This window comes from Polypterus senegalus, chromosome 3, assembly GCF_016835505.1.
Source record: "Polypterus senegalus isolate Bchr_013 chromosome 3, ASM1683550v1, whole genome shotgun sequence".
Taxonomy (NCBI): domain Eukaryota; kingdom Metazoa; phylum Chordata; class Cladistia; order Polypteriformes; family Polypteridae; genus Polypterus; species Polypterus senegalus.
This window is the reverse complement of record NC_053156.1, coordinates 224,309,350-224,327,067: the sequence shown is the minus strand read 5'-3', so window position 1 is coordinate 224,327,067 and position 17,718 is coordinate 224,309,350. Positions and strand designations below refer to the sequence as shown.

The 17,718-nt window shown below is 39.7% G+C and overlaps 1 protein-coding gene across 4 annotated transcripts in view; it reads left to right on the top strand.

Annotated features, from left to right (window-relative positions):
- Positions 1-17,718, top strand: part of LOC120525911 (calcium/calmodulin-dependent protein kinase type 1D-like) — a 91,837-nt gene that overhangs the window by 54,080 nt on the left and 20,039 nt on the right. For all 4 annotated transcript variants that reach the window (XM_039748595.1, XM_039748593.1, XM_039748594.1 and 1 more), the window contains exons 3-5: positions 12,341-12,469; positions 13,293-13,367; positions 17,245-17,383. In XM_039748595.1, coding sequence (XP_039604529.1) covers positions 12,341-12,469; positions 13,293-13,367; positions 17,245-17,383 — 343 coding nt within the window. The remainder of the gene's footprint in view (positions 1-12,340; positions 12,470-13,292; positions 13,368-17,244; positions 17,384-17,718) is intronic.

Here is a 17,718-nt window from a genome sequence, read left to right as displayed (position 1 = left end):
TCTTTTCTTTTCTTCTCTATTTCTCTCAGGCGTGTAATGTCCTTCTTCTCTTCCCCCGACTTTGACTCCCTGGAAGCACTTCTGGGTCAAGCGGAGCTACCCTGGTGCCAGGGCATTCAATTTCCAACAGCTCCTGCTGTTGGCTGCCATGAACCAAACAGGACAGCCCAATGGAACCACAACTTCTTTGTTAAATTGCTGGTGTCCATATTGGGGCTTGTCAGAAGGGATTCTGCATCCTAGTGTATGGGGGAATGATCTGCCGTCAGCAGGCAGTCACTGCAGTCAACCACTGTCCCATATTTCTGGCCTGCTAAATGAGACAGGGATTATAAACCATCCCAGGCGGTTTACTTCCCCATCCATCATATCTGACCGCAGCTGCTGAGATGCCAGCCATGGTGTACCTACTTCTTCAGTGTTCCTTCTATTGCAACTCCCTTCATCACCATCCCTCATATTGGCTTCCTAGGCGTAGGGTCCATCCCTGCTAGAAAGCTGTTCCTTCCATTACAACAGTAAAGGAATATAGCATTTAGAAATGTATAAAACTGGCCAAAATGTAGGGAAATAATTTTCCTAGTAAACAGACTCTGACTCTCATGACCCTGAATTGAATTGAGAGGTTTCATGATGGGTGGAATGATTTTTTCTTCTTGTAAGTTCGATAATGCAGTAAATTTGGGAAATTGTAAGCACAGTTCAGTTACTTTGAACATTTGCCTTTTGGTGGAAAATGCAAATAAAAATCCTGAAATGGGGTTCCTGGCAAGTGTTACAATGTGGAAAAAAGTAAACTTCCTGATAAAACATGCAATTATTTTTTTCACTTTATAAAGTAAATGAAATTCAGCCTTCTAACAAATTGGATATGGGCTGTTCTGTACTTATATGGGATTTGTACAGTCAGTAAAGGATATTATCATTGAATTATTCTAAATTGATGTTTCTCCAACTGATATTCACTTTAAATAATCCTACCATTAATTAGAAGATGTGTTTTTCTCTCAGTGTGTTGAGCCTTTTGGTTTGGGACTGCTTAATGTGATGCATAGTGTGAGAAATTCACATAAGCACTGTTTGTTGTATAGTACTGTTCTGTCCACAGTTGGTCCCTGCCATGTGTCCGATACTGTCAGGATAGGTACTGGCCCCAACATAACAACAAACTGGATTAACTGGGTTTGAAAATGGATGGATTGAAGTTAAAGTGAAACATTAGATGAGTTCCGTTGACCACAATTGCTAGGTATTTTCTTGGATTTCTCTTTCCAAATATTGCACAGTTTCTGTTTTGTAATAAAGAGAAGCATGCACATGTCATGTACAAGCTATAATACCTACATTTCACTTACAGCTTTCTTGTGAGTATCTGTGTCTGCATAATGAGAAATAAGAAATAATATGAGCAAACCTTTAATGATTACCATAAATCAAATAAAATTAATTGATATATAGTATTCTTCATTATAGTAATATACCTTCAGTTAATGTCCTCCTGGATTCTATAATTTATAAAGGGCCACAGTGTTAGGAAGCAGCTATACATCTCTTGACCCTCAACGTATGTTGTATGCTGTGGCCGTAGAGTTAGCAGTAGTGCAGCTTGGTAGGCCAACCACAGTTTCCCTGATTCCCAGAGAATGGAGGGATGCATGATCATGGAGTGAGCACATTACATACATGTAACGAGCAGAAAACACAGCCTGTAGCTAAACTGGGCCTTACTTCAAATACCAAATTGGGCTGGCTAACCTACTCATCCACTTTCAAAAGTTAAGCAATTTTTATATCTTGGGAGTCCAAATCAAGTAATGTATATGATAAAAGGTGTGCCTAGAATTATTTGTAAATCAATTAAATTTTGAACAATTAGTACAGACTAGTGCCCAGTGTTGGTTCCCACCTTCTGCCCATTGTGGCCCTTGTGACCATGAACTGGATTCAGGGGTTCAGTAATAAGCTGAGCACCTGGTTTGGAATAGAACTGAATACAGCGTCCACTAAATTTTTACTTAGTTAATCCGCCGTGTTTCATTGGAAAGAAGATCAAACAGATGTGTTGAACTATGGAACATCCATTTTTTAAGGCTTTTAGAAATCAGTTGGTGACCTGTTTCACTACAAACACACTAGAGAAATATTTTGTTTGCTCTGGAGTTTTGCCTTTTGCTTTTTAACAGCTCCTATCCAGGTTAGGACATATTCTAGCAGCCTGATAAAAATGGAAGTGACAGAGCAGGCCGCGTTTAACCTAGTATTCTCAATAGCCTTAATGAAGTTAGTTCTTCTCTTCGGTTATAAAACAGGTCGCGCTCAATTAAAAATAGAGTCAACCAGCTCATTCCAGTTATCCATGGGCTTGATTTATGTAAGACCCCATAAAACACACCCTGGAGAAAGGGTTTGCTGGCATCACTTGTCATCCTCAGCTGCCTCAATCATCTCTGATGTGCACAGAGGTTTATTAGCTTAGCAGCTTTCTGGTCACCAAAAAAGGAGACCGCTGTCATTTTCAATTAGCTGCTTCTGCTAATCCCTTCCATATACGTCTTCTTGCCGTTGTCTAATGGTGCAAGGCAAGGTAATGACCTCTGCTATGGGCTGGATCACACCTTAGACTTGCTATGTTGAGATTTTCTTGACTTTTGTAGTGAGTGGTAATCAGCAGGTCAAGTCTTAAGGAATGGAATGAGCTCCTGATTGACTTGTCTAATGCTCTAAAATAATTTTAAAAAGCACACTTAAAACAATTTTAGTGCTTTTAAACTTAAATGTTTTGAAGCAAGACAGTTTGGAGTAGTGACTAAGGCTCCAGACTTGAAAACTGTAAGGGTGCTACTCCAATCTGTGCCTCCTATTCAATGATTCTGTGTTAATCACTTACACTCTCCATGCATCAGTTTTCAAATATACAAAAAGAAAGTGTAGTTTTGTACTGGTAAAGTGCTATTGTGTTTTCACTTTAGAAAAGTGCCATTTAAATGAAGTTAGCTTATTTGTATAAGTGGTCATAAGTATGCTAACTTTAAATTCTCAAGTTATATCAGCATATATCTGTATTTAGAAAACTAAGTTTAAGATTTCTAAAATGAGCATCATGGCAGCCCAGTTGTTTGTGTGAAATATGACTTGCTTATTTTTGCATATAGCAAATTAATGGTGGGAACTAAACTGACAGCCTGCTGGTGTATTGTCCAATGACTTACCACAATTCCTGATTCTTAAATGCTCTGTGATGAAGGAAGATCCCTTCAGTTATTTATTGTGCTTTTAATGGGAAATGTCACTGGGTGGCTATGCTGAAAAGAAGAAAGAGTCCAGTTCAGCTTGCATCAGTGACACGCTCTGTGACCCTAAGTAAGTCCTTTCACTGTCCAGTGCTTCATCCATACAGAAATGAAAATAATCACCATACCATTTTCTAATCCTGCCTTCTCCTAATTAAACACAGGATCAATCCCTAGACAGGGCGCCACTCCAGTGCAGGGCTAAAAACAATAACACCCTGTTAAATGTGGGGTAACACTGTCTAAATTAAAACTTGTTGCTGCATTTAATCAAGTCCTTACCAAATGATCTAGCCTTGACATCCTGATTTGCTGAAGTTGATGGCCTAGAGCAATATTTTGCATTATATCTGCAGACAGAGGTATACAAAGAGTTTATAAGTCAATAAAGCCTCCATATTTTTATCACCTTCTTAGCCACTCTCTGTAACGTAACCAAGGAATGAGCCCAGCCATTGAGGGCACTCACATAGCAAGGGGTAGGTGCATAAAGTGAATGGTGCTTTTATTATGCACAAAGTCAAAAACAAAAGGTTTTCAAAACAAAGTGCAGTGCTCAAAACTCTACAATAAATAATCCTTTAAAACGGTGACTTTCCAGGAGTTAAAAGTCAACATTTAAAATGAGAATAAAACCACCAACACAGTTACTGGGTCAATAATCCTTTCCCTCCTGGATGAGCCCAGCACATCTCCCTCTTTGTCTACCCAGCTCATCTATTGCTTACTCAGCTGGTGGAGATTCTAACAGATGTGGTCCTCACCAACCTGACCCCCTTCTTGGCTACCTTGAACAGCATCAGCCAGACCGCTTGGGGTCAGTTGTCCTCTTGTCATACTTCTGGCTCCCCTGGCATACTTCAGATCTCTGGAGAGCACTCCGCCTCGATCATACCTACTCCTTCAGACCATCAGTGTGGACAGTTCACCCCTAGAGCACCAATTCTTCACTCCGTAGCAGGACCTACAACCGCGCTGCCTTTCGCACATTTCCTGGCTTGTTCTGCCTGCTCTGCTCTCACTTTTATCTTTCAACTTTTTTCCTTCTTTCAGTCCCATGACTCCTTTATCCTCTGCTCCCTAATTGGGTATGGGTGTGAGGAGCCATTCCCTCTGTGGCATCATTGAGGTGCTTGACTGATCTGTCTGCCTCCGCAGCCAACTCCCCAGTTAACCATAGAAAAAATCACACTCATACACACCAGCATCCAATTGGAGCCTGCACCTTCTTGGGGCACGATTATTTATTTAACTTTGGCCACTGATTTCCTAGCTCCAGATCTTCTATACCACACAGCAGCACTGTGTGCAAGTCAGGAACCAACCATGGAACCATCTACTGCAGGGCACACAATCACACAACCCACACTGGGCCAATATAGAGAACCAATTAACTATCTATATTTTGTTGGATTTAGGAGAAAGACTGAAATACCTGGAAAAAAATTCACTTGAACACCAGGAGAACATCAGCACTAGTCACAATACCACTGTGCCACCTGAGATTCATAAAGATAGAAATGTGCATTTTTCCACCTTCCATTTTTTAACTTGCACTGCATTTTTATCACTATTTAATTAATATTGTTTTTATCAGTATGCTGCTGCTGGAGTATGTGAATTTCCCCTTGGGGATTAATAAAGTCTATCTATCTATCTATCTATCTATCTATCTATCTATCTATCTATCTATCTATCTATCTATCTATCTATCTATCTATCCATTTTTATAATATTAAATGTACAATTCCCATAAAAATATTCACCTCGTGGACTTTTCCACATTTTATAGTTGTGCAACATTGAATCATAGTGGATTTAATTTGCCATTTTTGACTCTGTTAAACAGAAAAGGACTTTTTAATGTCAAAGTGAAAACTGTTCTTATATAAGTTGTCTAAATTCATTACAAATTTAACACACAAAATAATTGATCTAATAATATGATACACCTAAATCATCACTGGTGCAAACAATTTGTTTTTGGAGTCAGTGGAGGTCAACTGTGTGTAGTCAAGGGGTTGCAATTGATTGTAGTATAAATGCGCCTTATCTGGAAGGTTCATCTTGTCGTCTGTCGGTATCATGGCCTAAGCTATAGAAGGAAGACAAACAAACACTCCAAGTAACTCTGTGAAAAGCTGTTTGAAAGCCCAAGCTAGGGCAATGAGAAAAGAAAATATCCAAGTAATTGAATGTCCCTTGGAATCCAGTTAAATCAATCATTAAGGCACAGCTGTAAATCCACCTCGAGCAGATTGTCCACAGAAACTGAGTGGTCGTGTGAGATAAAGAATATTGAGGGAGGCCACCAAGAGACCTATGAGAACTCTAATGGAGTTGCAAGATACAGTGGTTAAGATTGGAGTGGCTTCATCAGTCGCCGCTTCAACTAAGAGTGGCAAAGAAAATAATGCACATGACATCTCAGTTATAATTTACCAAAAGGTATAAGGCAGGAAGAAGGTACTATGGTCTGATAAAATCAAAATGGATATTAATTAGACCAAGTTCCATGTTTGAATGCACCACATTATAAACACCCACATGCAAGGCTTGCGAGGGCAGAAGATAAAATGAATTGTGGAGAAAAACCTGATATCATCTGTAAAAAATCAATGCTTTGTGAGAAGATTTGTTTTCCAGTAAGACAACGTTCCCAAGCATAAAATTAAAGCTGTACAAGAATAGCTTAAAAACAACAATATTGGTGTTCTGCAGTGGTCGAGTCGGAGTCCAGACCGCATTCCCAATGAGAATTTGTGACTGGACTTGAAGAAAGACTGTTTGTTCATGATCCCCATGCAACCTGACAGAGTTTCAATTGTAGCATTCAGATGTGCAAAGGTGATTAAGGGCTGTTCACACAGACTCAAGACTGTCATGGCTGCTAAATACTGACATGAAAGGGGTGACTATTTATCCATCCATCCATTTTCCTACCCACTGAATCCAAACACAGGGCCACGGGGGTCTGCTGGAGCCAATCCCAGCCAACACAGGGCAGGAACCAATCCTGGGCAGGGTGCCAACCCACCGCAGGACACACACAAACCCACACCAAGCACACACTAGGGCCAATTTAGAATCACCAATCCACCTAACCGACATGTCTTTGGACTGTGGGAGGAAACCCACACAGACACGGGGAGAACATGCAAACTCCATGCAGGGAGGACCCGGGAAGCAAACCCGGGTTTCCTAACTGCAAGGCAGCAGCGCTACCACTGCGCCACCCATCACTATTTATGCCATCCATTATTTTGTATTTTATATTTGTAATTAATTAGGACTAATTTACAGATATTTGTTTTTACTTTGACATTAAAGAGTCTTTTTCTCATGACCAATTTCAAAAAAAGCCAAGTTAAATCCACCATGATTCAAGTTGTATAATAATGTGAACATTTCCAAGGGGGTTTATTCATTTTATTATGAGTTAATCACATTTCCAGATCCTTGGAAGCATCACTCTGCAGCAAAACAATTTAAATAAAGACATTTGGAATTGATATGTTCTGCCCACTATTGGTCAGGAAGAATCTCCCGTGATATTAATAGAAGTCAGAAGTATGAAGCTGTCCTTGGAGACTTTAATCTTTTTTATTTAAGTCTGGCTTTAACCCCACAGGCAAAAAAGGCATACAATATTTCCACTATTCTTTGCATACATGATGAGAAATGAATAAAATTAATCTAGAAAGAATAGCAACCAAATGCTATTAAGAAAATATATAAAAAAAACTGACTGCTAGCCACAATGTCAGCTTATGTACTTAGCAACAAGTACATAATGTCTGTTTGCATACTGAATGTCAGTGAGAAATACAAATGTTCCTTTTTATTGCACCCATATATACAGTTATTGGGCTTGCTGCTTTTGGAATATGCATAGATGCATGTACTGTAGGTGCTGTAGTATGAAAATGAAAGGTTAAGTAGCTGCAAATACAAGGCATAGCATGTAAAAGCCCTGGCCGTGATAAGCCCCCGACAGTTGGTTCTAGGCAGTTGTGTTGCATAATATTGAGGGCGAGTGGACGGGAATTACTTTGTGCTGTGTGGAGTCATTGACACCAAAGCAGGAATTGACTTGTAGCCAGAACGCCTAAAAGGATTATGATGGCTTTTCAGAGATTTGTAGAGATTATCAATAAATATAAATTGAGCATATATTTTTATTTGCTCAACTACAGAGGTGTGTTAAAAGACATCAAATCTATTAACTAAACTCCATCAGCCAAGCTTTCTTAATACACAAAGCATCTAAATGAACTGGACTTTGGGTGCAAGGCAGAGCACTAGTCCATTTCAGGTCACATTCATTCATCCATTCCTCCATCTGCTTTCGAACCTCCTTATTTAGTTCATACATCAATTTTCATATCCGCTTATCCTCTTCAGGGTTGCAGGAGCCAGAGCCTGTCCTGGCAGCCCTGTACACAATGCAGGAAGCAGTTCTCTTTGGAATCACTAATTATTGGATTATCGGATGTCCTCTCCCATCCCTGGAAGATTTTTACAGTTCCCATTGCATTAAAAAGGCCCAGAGCCTAGTTAAAGATCCATTCCATCACTCTCCGTTTGAACTGCTGCTCTCGGGCAGACGGTTTAGGACAATAAAAACACCAGTGCCAGTGCTAGGTTATTTTGCATCCTAGGCCAAGCTTATTAGTGCACCAACTGACTGTTTGGTAGCTAACCTGTGGGGCTGGTTTTTCCCCCACTTATTATCCACGCTCTAGGTGAATGCCTAATTCGGCTTAATGGTGATGCCAGCCCTGAAAAACACAAATGAAGACATTAAAAAACAGTTTTTATTCAACGCCATAGCTGAGCTAAATGCTGCTCATATTGTGAAACCTTAAATTATGCAATGAATGAATGAATACCAGCAGGATGTGAAAAATGACTTTTATGTGTGGCATGTTTTATAATCCTGCGGTGGGCTGGCGCCCTGCCCAGGGTTTGTTTCCTGTCTTGCTCCTTGTGTTGGCTGGGATTGACTCCAGCAGACCCCCATGACCCTGTAGTTAGGATATAGCGGGTTGGATAATGGATGGATGGATGTTTTATAATCTCTTTTTGTTTTGCGCTGATAGGTTAGCATCCCATTTCATTGTGTATGTGCAATGATAATAAAGATTTATAACATGATGATAATCAGCCTTTCATGCATGTTTTTGTGGCTGGTAGGACAACAGTTAGATTGCCCAGAGTAAAGGCCACTCGTTTTTAATGGGCCAGTTTACATTTTCTAATGATTCTATCTTGCATGTCTTCAAGATGGAAAGGAAAAGCCTCGAGGAGGAAAAGCGGAATACCCAGAAAAAAACCCAAGCAGACATGGGAGAATATGTAGACTCCACACAAATCACAACCAGTGCCTGGATTTGACCCCAGGGTTCTGAAAAAGTGTGGCAGCCATACTAACCACTACACCACCATACTTACTTGTACCTGGCCTTTTAACTTAACGTGCACATCTGGAAAGAAATCTGAGTAGCTCTTGTAACTTCAATTGAGTTGAACCCTGGTCCCTCGGCTTGCAGTTCCAAAGAGAACACCACCACTGCCCTAAAACTGCAATACAATATTATTCCAACATTTTTTGCAGTTTTTCTCTGAAATCATGAATATGATGTTCACTGCACTATTGTATATAACAAAATGACTTGCATGAGGATCAAACATTTGTACTGTTCGGCTTCATTAAATTACAAGGACACAGTCTTTTGTGTAAAAGATTGTAGCCACTGCTTTGGCACTGGGAAAAAGATCATTCTAGAATCTGTTGCCATGGTTTCCACATCTGGCCTTGTTCTGGCACATTGATTATTCCCATTTACACTCATCCGCTTATTGCTAACAGGTAACCCACATAAAGTGTTAAAATTCATAGTATTTCCCAAATAGCCACAGATGTTCATTTTTGATCATTTTTACAAAGAAATAAGATTTCTACTGTGAGATCTATTGGTCCTGGAACCCACCTGAAAACAGTACTAGAATCCTTTTTGCTTCCTGTTTGACATAAATTATTCTAAGGCACTACCTCAGATGTAAAATGCTCTGAATATATCATCAGAATTTGTGTCTATCCAGCACAGCCATTTTATGGTACAGTTGGTCTCCTCCATCAGTATAATGAGTGATAGACTAGTGTTCTATCTGTGGTTGGTTCTTGCCTTGCACTCAGTGCTACATACAACCTTAAAAGGTGTATTAAACAGGATCAATATACTTATGAATGGAGGCTTCCAACATTTCCATTTCTATATCTGTTTGAAATTTCTTTTAGATATTCTTTCTATTTTTATATCTTTCTGAATTTGTTTTAGTTAACCACTATAGTACCAAATCCTTTAGACATTTTTCTCTGTTGCTAATCCCGTATGTATGTTTTTAGGGTTCCCTTCCATCTCTGATGCCTTGGAAAAATGTATCAAGTCTTTTCTCCTTGGGCAACTACAGTTAACTGGTACATTGTTGTAAAACGGATTTGCACCACCTCTAATCTGATACATCCTATATTTCTGTAAAAACATTTAAGTTACATTACTATCAGTGAAGTCTTTTGAAAATTTCCTTTTGGATAATAATTTCTTCTTGTGTTTTTATTATTTCATTTTCAAAAAATGTATACCTGCAAAGTTTAGATTTTTCATGCAGGTTTTAAAATGTGGGAAGAAAACATGAATACTTTGAAGCAAAACACATACAAAGAAAAAATGCAAACTTCTCCCTGAAAGAGAGACCACAGGCCTCATGCATAACGCCGTGTGTATAATTCACACTATAACATAGTGTATGGACAAAAGCGGAAATGTGCTTACGCACAGAAAAATCCAGATGCATAAATCTGTGCGAACGCCAACTTCCACGTTCTTCCGCTCCGTAAATCCAAGTCAGCATGAAAAGTAACTCACGTGCATTCACCTGCTGTCCCGTCCCATCTCCTACCAGAATTACGTCTTTTTGAATATGCAGATCAATTTAAATAGCCCTTAAACTCAGCATTCTGTGAATAGGCAATGGCAATAGCACGGGGGGAAATAGAAGAATTTCAGTGAATACCAAGTGGAGGCAAGAAAACACTTATTATCTGTTGGTTTAAACAGTGGTATAAACAACAAAAGGAAGTTGATCGAGTGGTATAGAGTATCGGAGAAACTCGAAAGCTCAAGTTCACAGAGTCGCACAGTGCCTGAAATAAAAGAGAAGTTGTCAAATATCAAAGTCGCTGTAAAAAGGCGAGTCGTAGCCCACCGTCTGAGTGTTATATGAAAGCTTATTAGGGTACAGAGAAAAAAAATAGGCACACAGTGGGAAAAAAGCACAAAATGTCAATTTTAATCTTGAAATTTCCACTTTAACCACGTAGTTTATTTTGTCATTAAAGTAGAACATCATAAACTTCATCTTAAAATCGTTTAATCTACTAGTTTCTCAAATCCCATCATAACTAAAGTAGCACGTTAAATGCTCTATGTGCTCTATGTGTGTGAATCACTACATGTTTCTGGGCTTTCTCTTTCTCCGACAGGACACAGAATCCATTACATTCGTGATATTACAGCTCTCTGAATAATTAAAATACTGAGATGTATACTTGATATTTCATGATGATAGGAGTTAAAGCATGTTATTAAACATGGGAGCACGGTGGTGCAGTGATTGTGTGCTCCAAATACCTGGTTTGAATTGCTGACTGAGTCACTGCACTTTTCCTCTGTGCTGATGAACATTTTCTCAGAATATCCCAGTTTATTCTTGAATCTCAGTGGTTGATTACTAACTAGAAGTGTCCATTGGCCCATCTAGACTTGCGCTTAATGCCACAGGGTTCATGTCTGGTCCAGTGGCGGCTCTGCAATGGAAAGTTTCAACTGTTTCAGTAACTGAATGGGTTAAATGTCTTACTCATTGTTAATCAGTGAGACATTTCTGAGGATTGACCTGGTGCAGTCCGAATTTTAATTGCTGAAAGTGGTCATTTTGTGTCTCCTCAGTTAGTCAGCATTGTTCATTTCCCTTCTTAATCCAAAGTGGGCTGATATTGTAGTTTGGAATCTGTTGATACTCGTTAGATCCCAGCTGGAGAAGGTTAGCTGGATTGACTGCTGACCCTTGGAAAAGAATGATTGCAGACTACAAAGAACTAGTAATTTATGAAAATACAGTGGTGCAAAGAGACACTGGTCATCAGCAAACAATCCTGTTTTCTTTATTTTCACAAAGTCCTATGACATATGCATAACTGGCCCAGAAACAAAAATACAAATTGCACTCTTGGAATCCTGACTAAGCTTGACAGTAATACGTGACCTTACCTGTCTTTGAAACAATAGAACAGTTGTGACAAGAATGGGCCATTCAGTCTGACAAGCTTGGCAACCTTATTCATCTAATTTCACCAAAATAACTTTGAGCTGAAATTTGAAGTTCTCTGAAATCCTCTGCCATACTACATGGACCTATGCCATGCAATCAAAATATCAAATAGTTCTTTTAAATGCTGACATTTTTCATAAATGCAGCACAACCTACCTCTACGGTGCACAAGAAAATATCATTTTTTTAGCCATTCACAAATATTCAACAGCAGTACGGATGCCCAGCTGCAAAAGGGTTCCCAAATATAACGGTACAACTAGGGTCATCTAAAAGTCGTGCAGGCCAGGATGACTGAAGATTCTAAACAGTTTACTGTATGTCAATGAATCACCAGCATCAGCCTGGTCTCATGTTATGAGTTGTTTCGAACTTACGTGGAGATTAGCTCTAGCCTCCCATGACTCTGAATTGGTAAAACTAAATTTGGAAAATGGCTGAATAAGCCGACTTTTAAATACATTTCTCAGATTTTGTCATCTTAAATAACAAGAGCTTTACTAATAATATACAGTCATACCTCTTCTTATAGGCTTCATTGTGTCTTTTTTCTTTTTTCTAGCAGATGAGCTAAAATGAATCCTTTTGCTAGTTGCATTGATTTTAATGCACTAGACCCAACAACCAATAAATATTCTATTTATGTTTCATTTCAGGGGAGCATTTTCTGAAGTGTACCTGGTCAAAGAAAAGATAACAGGGAAAAACTTTGCTCTTAAGTGTGTGAAGAAGACTGCCAAGATGCAGGATACAAACTTGGAAAATGAGATTGCTGTTCTTAAAAGGTAAGATGCTATAATAATGCTAGGAAGTAGGATGTGAGCAAAGAAAAAGAGGCTGGCTTTCTGAGAATGTAAAAGGCTATTGGCATGGGGGCAAGACGGGTATTTCGATTGAATGTATGAAAAAAGGATATGAATGGGCTTTGGGGAGACAAGGATGACTTGAGACGCAGATCCAGGTTCACCCAATCTAAACTAGTTGGTATATAAACAACATGTAAGCTCTGTAGGGCTGCTTTACGGGCATTTACTGTATATACTTGATGCAGACTACTGATCATTTCAGAAAATTATATAGTAAAGTCAGTTATTCTTAAGACATACCGAATGTTTTTGGGAGGATGTCCTGATGCCATTAGCATTATTAATATATCTAGCATATGTTACAGTATATTTTATTTTATTGATTATAATGACTTATGGCCTCTCATAATTTTATATTAGACTACGCTTAAGATGCACTATTAGGCACAAACTATCTATCTATCTATCTATCTTTACAGTATGTACACTATGTATGTATGTACTGTATGTATATAGAGACTGCTATGTATTATATAGTGCATTATCTATCTATGTGAATTTCCCCTTGGGATTAATAAAGTATCTATCTATCTATCTATCTATCTATCTATCTATCTATCTATCTATCTATCTATCTATCTATCTATCTACAGTATTTGGTATGATTTTGGTAAATTTTAAGTTAAAGATATCTGTCCTGTTTATACAGGTATTAAAACAAACTACGATTAAATAATTTTTGCTGTGTGGCAGCTGCCACTTTGTTTTACTTACCTTTCATTTTTTTATGTTTCCATGTCAGAATCAAACATGACAACATCGTTAGCCTGCAGGATTTTTATGAGAGTCAGAGTCATTTCTACCTGGTGATGCAGCTGTGAGTAGAAAATTGCATCTGTGTTTCTTTGTCTTCTGATAAGGTGAGATAAACCTGCAATGACAGAATGCCTCTGAGCTTCCCATGAACCCACTCTGAGGTGTTGATATCTGGCTGCTAACCTCATCATTACAGTTTTCTTGCTTTACTTACTGATTTTATCTGTATCTTATCCACAAAAAAAACATACAACTTCCTTCTTTCTTGTATTTTGCAAACACTGCAGTCACACAGGTCCAGGGGCCTCATGTATAGTAGGTGCGTACGCTCAAAAATGTTACGTACAAATGTATCCACGCTCAAATCACGATGTATAAAACCTAAACTTGGCGTAAAGCCATGCACATTTCCACGGTGGCTCATACCCTGGTGTACGTAAGTTCTGCGCTCGGTTTTGCAGACTGGCGGCACCCAGCGTCAAAGCAGTGTTATTGTTCCAGTGTGGTTACCCTTTCTTTTTTAGATCCACGTCCCTGACGTGGCTTTATAAATACACTGAAATTAACCACATATTGTTTATTAGTTTAATGCATCTGATTGTAATTAACCTGTATCAATATAATGGTGCACAGATTGGTCAAACTATTCCAAATACCATAGGTGCTTTAGCGTTGTTACTCTCACTGCACCTTTTTCTTCTTCTTTCAGCTGCTGCCATTAGTGGTTGCCACAGCGGATCATCTTTTTCTATAGTACTGTCACTGTCGCACTCGGAGTATTTATATCACTGTATGTGATTGGGGAATCACAGCTGTAAAGCAGCTGATCGGAAAATATCACTGTATGTGATTGGGGAATCACAGCTGTAAAGCAGCTGATCGGAAAGAGAGTTATCGGTATACAGCATCAAGCACACGCTGCCTCAGCCATGATGTCTATTGAACTGCTCTCATATGGCAAAAGCATAAGAGCCTTTCCTGTATGGACCTCGCGGCTCAGAAACAGTTTCATCCCAAGAACTATAAACGCACTCGATCAGTCCAACAAGTGCTCATTCAAGCTGAAGTTCAAATTTATTGTCATGTGCACAGTAAGGAAACACGTTTCCCTGTACAATTAAATTCTTTCTTTGCTGTCCACCCCAAATGACAAAACCACCGCATAAAGATAAACATAAATAATAAGTAGCAGATAGATAATAAGCAAGCAGCATAAAGTATAAAAACAGAACAGAAGTATAAAGTGTAATTGTGCAGTTAGGTGTGTGATGGATAAGTCAAATACAGTTGTGTGAGGTTGATAGAATGAAGTGGCCCATGGTTATAACCTCCAGTCAGTTATTCAGGAGTCTAATGGCCTTGGGAAAGAAAGAGTTCTTTAGCCTGGAAGTCCTGCATTTCATACTTCTATACCTCCTGCCTGAGGGTAGACGTGTGAACAGATCGTGTTGGTGGTTGATGGGGTCCCTGGGGATCGAGGCAGTTCTCCTGCAGACTCTCCAGTTGTAGATGCTCAGCAGAGAGGGCAGTGGGGTCCTGGTGATCTTCTCAGCAGTCTTTACCACTCTTTTCATTTCCAGTCCATAGCAGTAGTGTTGCCATACCACACGGTGATGCAGCTTGTCAAGATGCTCTCAACAATGCAGCTGTAAAAGTTGCCGAGGATCTTAGTCGATATACCAAACTTCCTCAGCTTCCTCATCCTCAGAAAGTACAGCCACCGTTGAGCCCTCTTGACCAGTTGTGTGGTGTTAAGAGTCCATGTGAGTTCCTCACTGATGTAGACGCCCAGGTATTTCATACTGCTCACCCTTTCCACTTCAAGCCTTCAGATGAACAGTGGCCAGTGAGGTCTCCTCTCCTTCCTCATGTCCACTGTCATCTCCTTCATTTTGTCTGTGTTGAGGGTGAGGTTTTTGTCCTCACACCATGACACCAGACTGTCCACCTCCCTCCTGTAGGCCGCCTCATCTCCACCAGTGATTCGTCCAATCACTGCGGTGTCATCTGTGAACTTCAGGATGATGTTATCTTTGTGGGAGGCGACACAGTAATGGGTGAACAGGGTGTAGAGGATGGGGCTGAGAACGCATCCCTGTGAGGTGCCTGTGTTTGTGATAATGGTGGCTGAAATCTTATTACCAATCCTGACAGACTGGGGCCTGCCAGTCAGAAAGTCTAGGAGCCAGTCACAGAGGGTGGGGTGCAGGCCAAGTGCAGACAGTGTATGGGTGAGTTTATGGGGGATAACTGTGTTAAAGGCAGAGCTGTAGTCAACAAAGAGCATCCTGATGTAGGAGTCTTTGTTCTCCAGATGGGAGAGGGAATAATGTAGTGTGGCCGCGATGGCATCTGAGATGGACCTGTTGGGCTGGTAGGCATACTGCAGGGGGTCCAGAGTGTCCAGTATGCAGCTCTGAATGTGGGCCAGCTCCACTCTCTCAAAACACTTCATGATGATTGGAGTGAGTGCTACCGGCCTGTAATCATTTGTACTTATAAGTACAATTACCTATTACATATGATGACGATATCATTTTTAAGATGAAATGCAGCAAAATAAAACTTTACCTTAATTTAAATATTCTATATTTTTAATAAATGAACATGTGAGGACAAGGTGTTGCAGCGCTAGCAAGGAGCTGACGCTCCATTCATGGATTGTTTCTGACTCGCGCTGTATTCTTGCTGAGACTGGTGCGACACTGGATGGATAGAATGATTTAACATGTACTACGAAGATATTTCAATGTTCCTTGAAAGTTTTGAAGAATCGTTCTAAGCTTACAGATGGCTTAACGTCTATTACGGAGCTGATTGTGTGGCGATTGGGTATTTGGAGAAAGAAAAGTAAGGGCAGAAATAGGGGGTTAGTACATTTAAAAGAGACAGTACTGCTGCAATAAATTATTTCATCAATGGTAGCACACGGCGCAGCAAGCATCAAATAGTAAGATTTTCCTTGCCTCCACTTGGTATTCGCTGAAATTCTTCTATTCCCACCGTGCTTTTGCCATTGTCTTTTCACAGAATGCTAGCTTAAGGGTATTTATATTGATTTGCATATTCAAAGAGGCATAATTCTGGGAGGAGACGGGACAGGACAGAAGGCATGTGCACGTGCGTTACTTTTCACACTGACTGGGATTTATATAGCGGAAGAACGTGGGAGTTGGCGTTCGCATAGATTTATGCATCTGGATTTTTTGTGTGTAAGCATTTTTGTGCTTACGCCATGTTATAGTGTGAATTCTACGCACGGCGTTATGCATGAGGCCCCAGGAGTCCTTGGCCTGGTCATTGTATATATACAGGGTGGTCCAGATCTAATTATGCAGATCCAGATCGTCTGGATGACTTTGATTTATGTGGGGACGATTTCAGTTCAGCGAGAAAACAATTCTTCATGTTGTCAGTTCGCACACTTCTCAATGGTCCGGGATTTTTCGGGTGATTTTCTATGTAATAAGCTTAATAAGTTATAGAGTAATGAAAATTGCATAATTAGATCTGGACCACCCTATAGAATCTACATTATCTCCACATGATATTTTTGTCCCTGGTCATTCAAGTTTGGAACCTAGAATGGCAAATCGACTTCAAGGTCTACATTCAGAGACACCCTTTTTAGACACCACTGTTGTAAAGAACTGTTAGGCCAGTTTTTGTTAGCTTAAACAAGTTTGTCCATTCTCATTTGACCTCTGTTATTGAGAACATTCATCCAAAGAACTGCTGATCACTTGATTTGACTTGTTTCTGTTGAAACCAGCACAGAGGTTGAATAACAATTAAGCTTCCATGTGCATTAGCTTTTAAGAAGAGGCAACATGTGTTAATGTGCAGGTTTACCTAATATAGTGGCTTCTGAGTGTGATGATACATTTAGTGGATCCTGTTGATAACCTGTATAAAGCCTCACACTTGCATTCTTTTAGGGTCTCTGGTGGGGAACTATTTGACCGGATCTTAGATCGTGGTACATACACCGAGAAGGATGCCAGTGTTGTCATACGACAGGTTTTGGAAGCAGTGAACTATCTGCATCAGAATGGCATTGTCCATCGGGATCTCAAAGTAAGTTCATGACCTCCTTGCATTTCCAAACTGTAGTTTCTTTTTCAATATAATTTTTGTTTAGATGTTGCACTCTTTGCAAATAGATAGCGGATTTCTTGGAGACAAGAGAAAGTGGTAAAATTGTGCCCTTGAATGTGGCTGTTACCTTTGGACATACCATTTCAGTCAGTAGTGTAGCAAGAAATTGATTTTGGGGAGAGTTGAATCACTCAGCAAAACATGTAAAATTCAGTAAGGTAGGGTTTCTGATGCATGTAGATCATTTTTGCAGAAATTATTCCCTGGAGGTTTGATATTATAAACCTTTATGGCTATCCCACAGATTCCAGTAT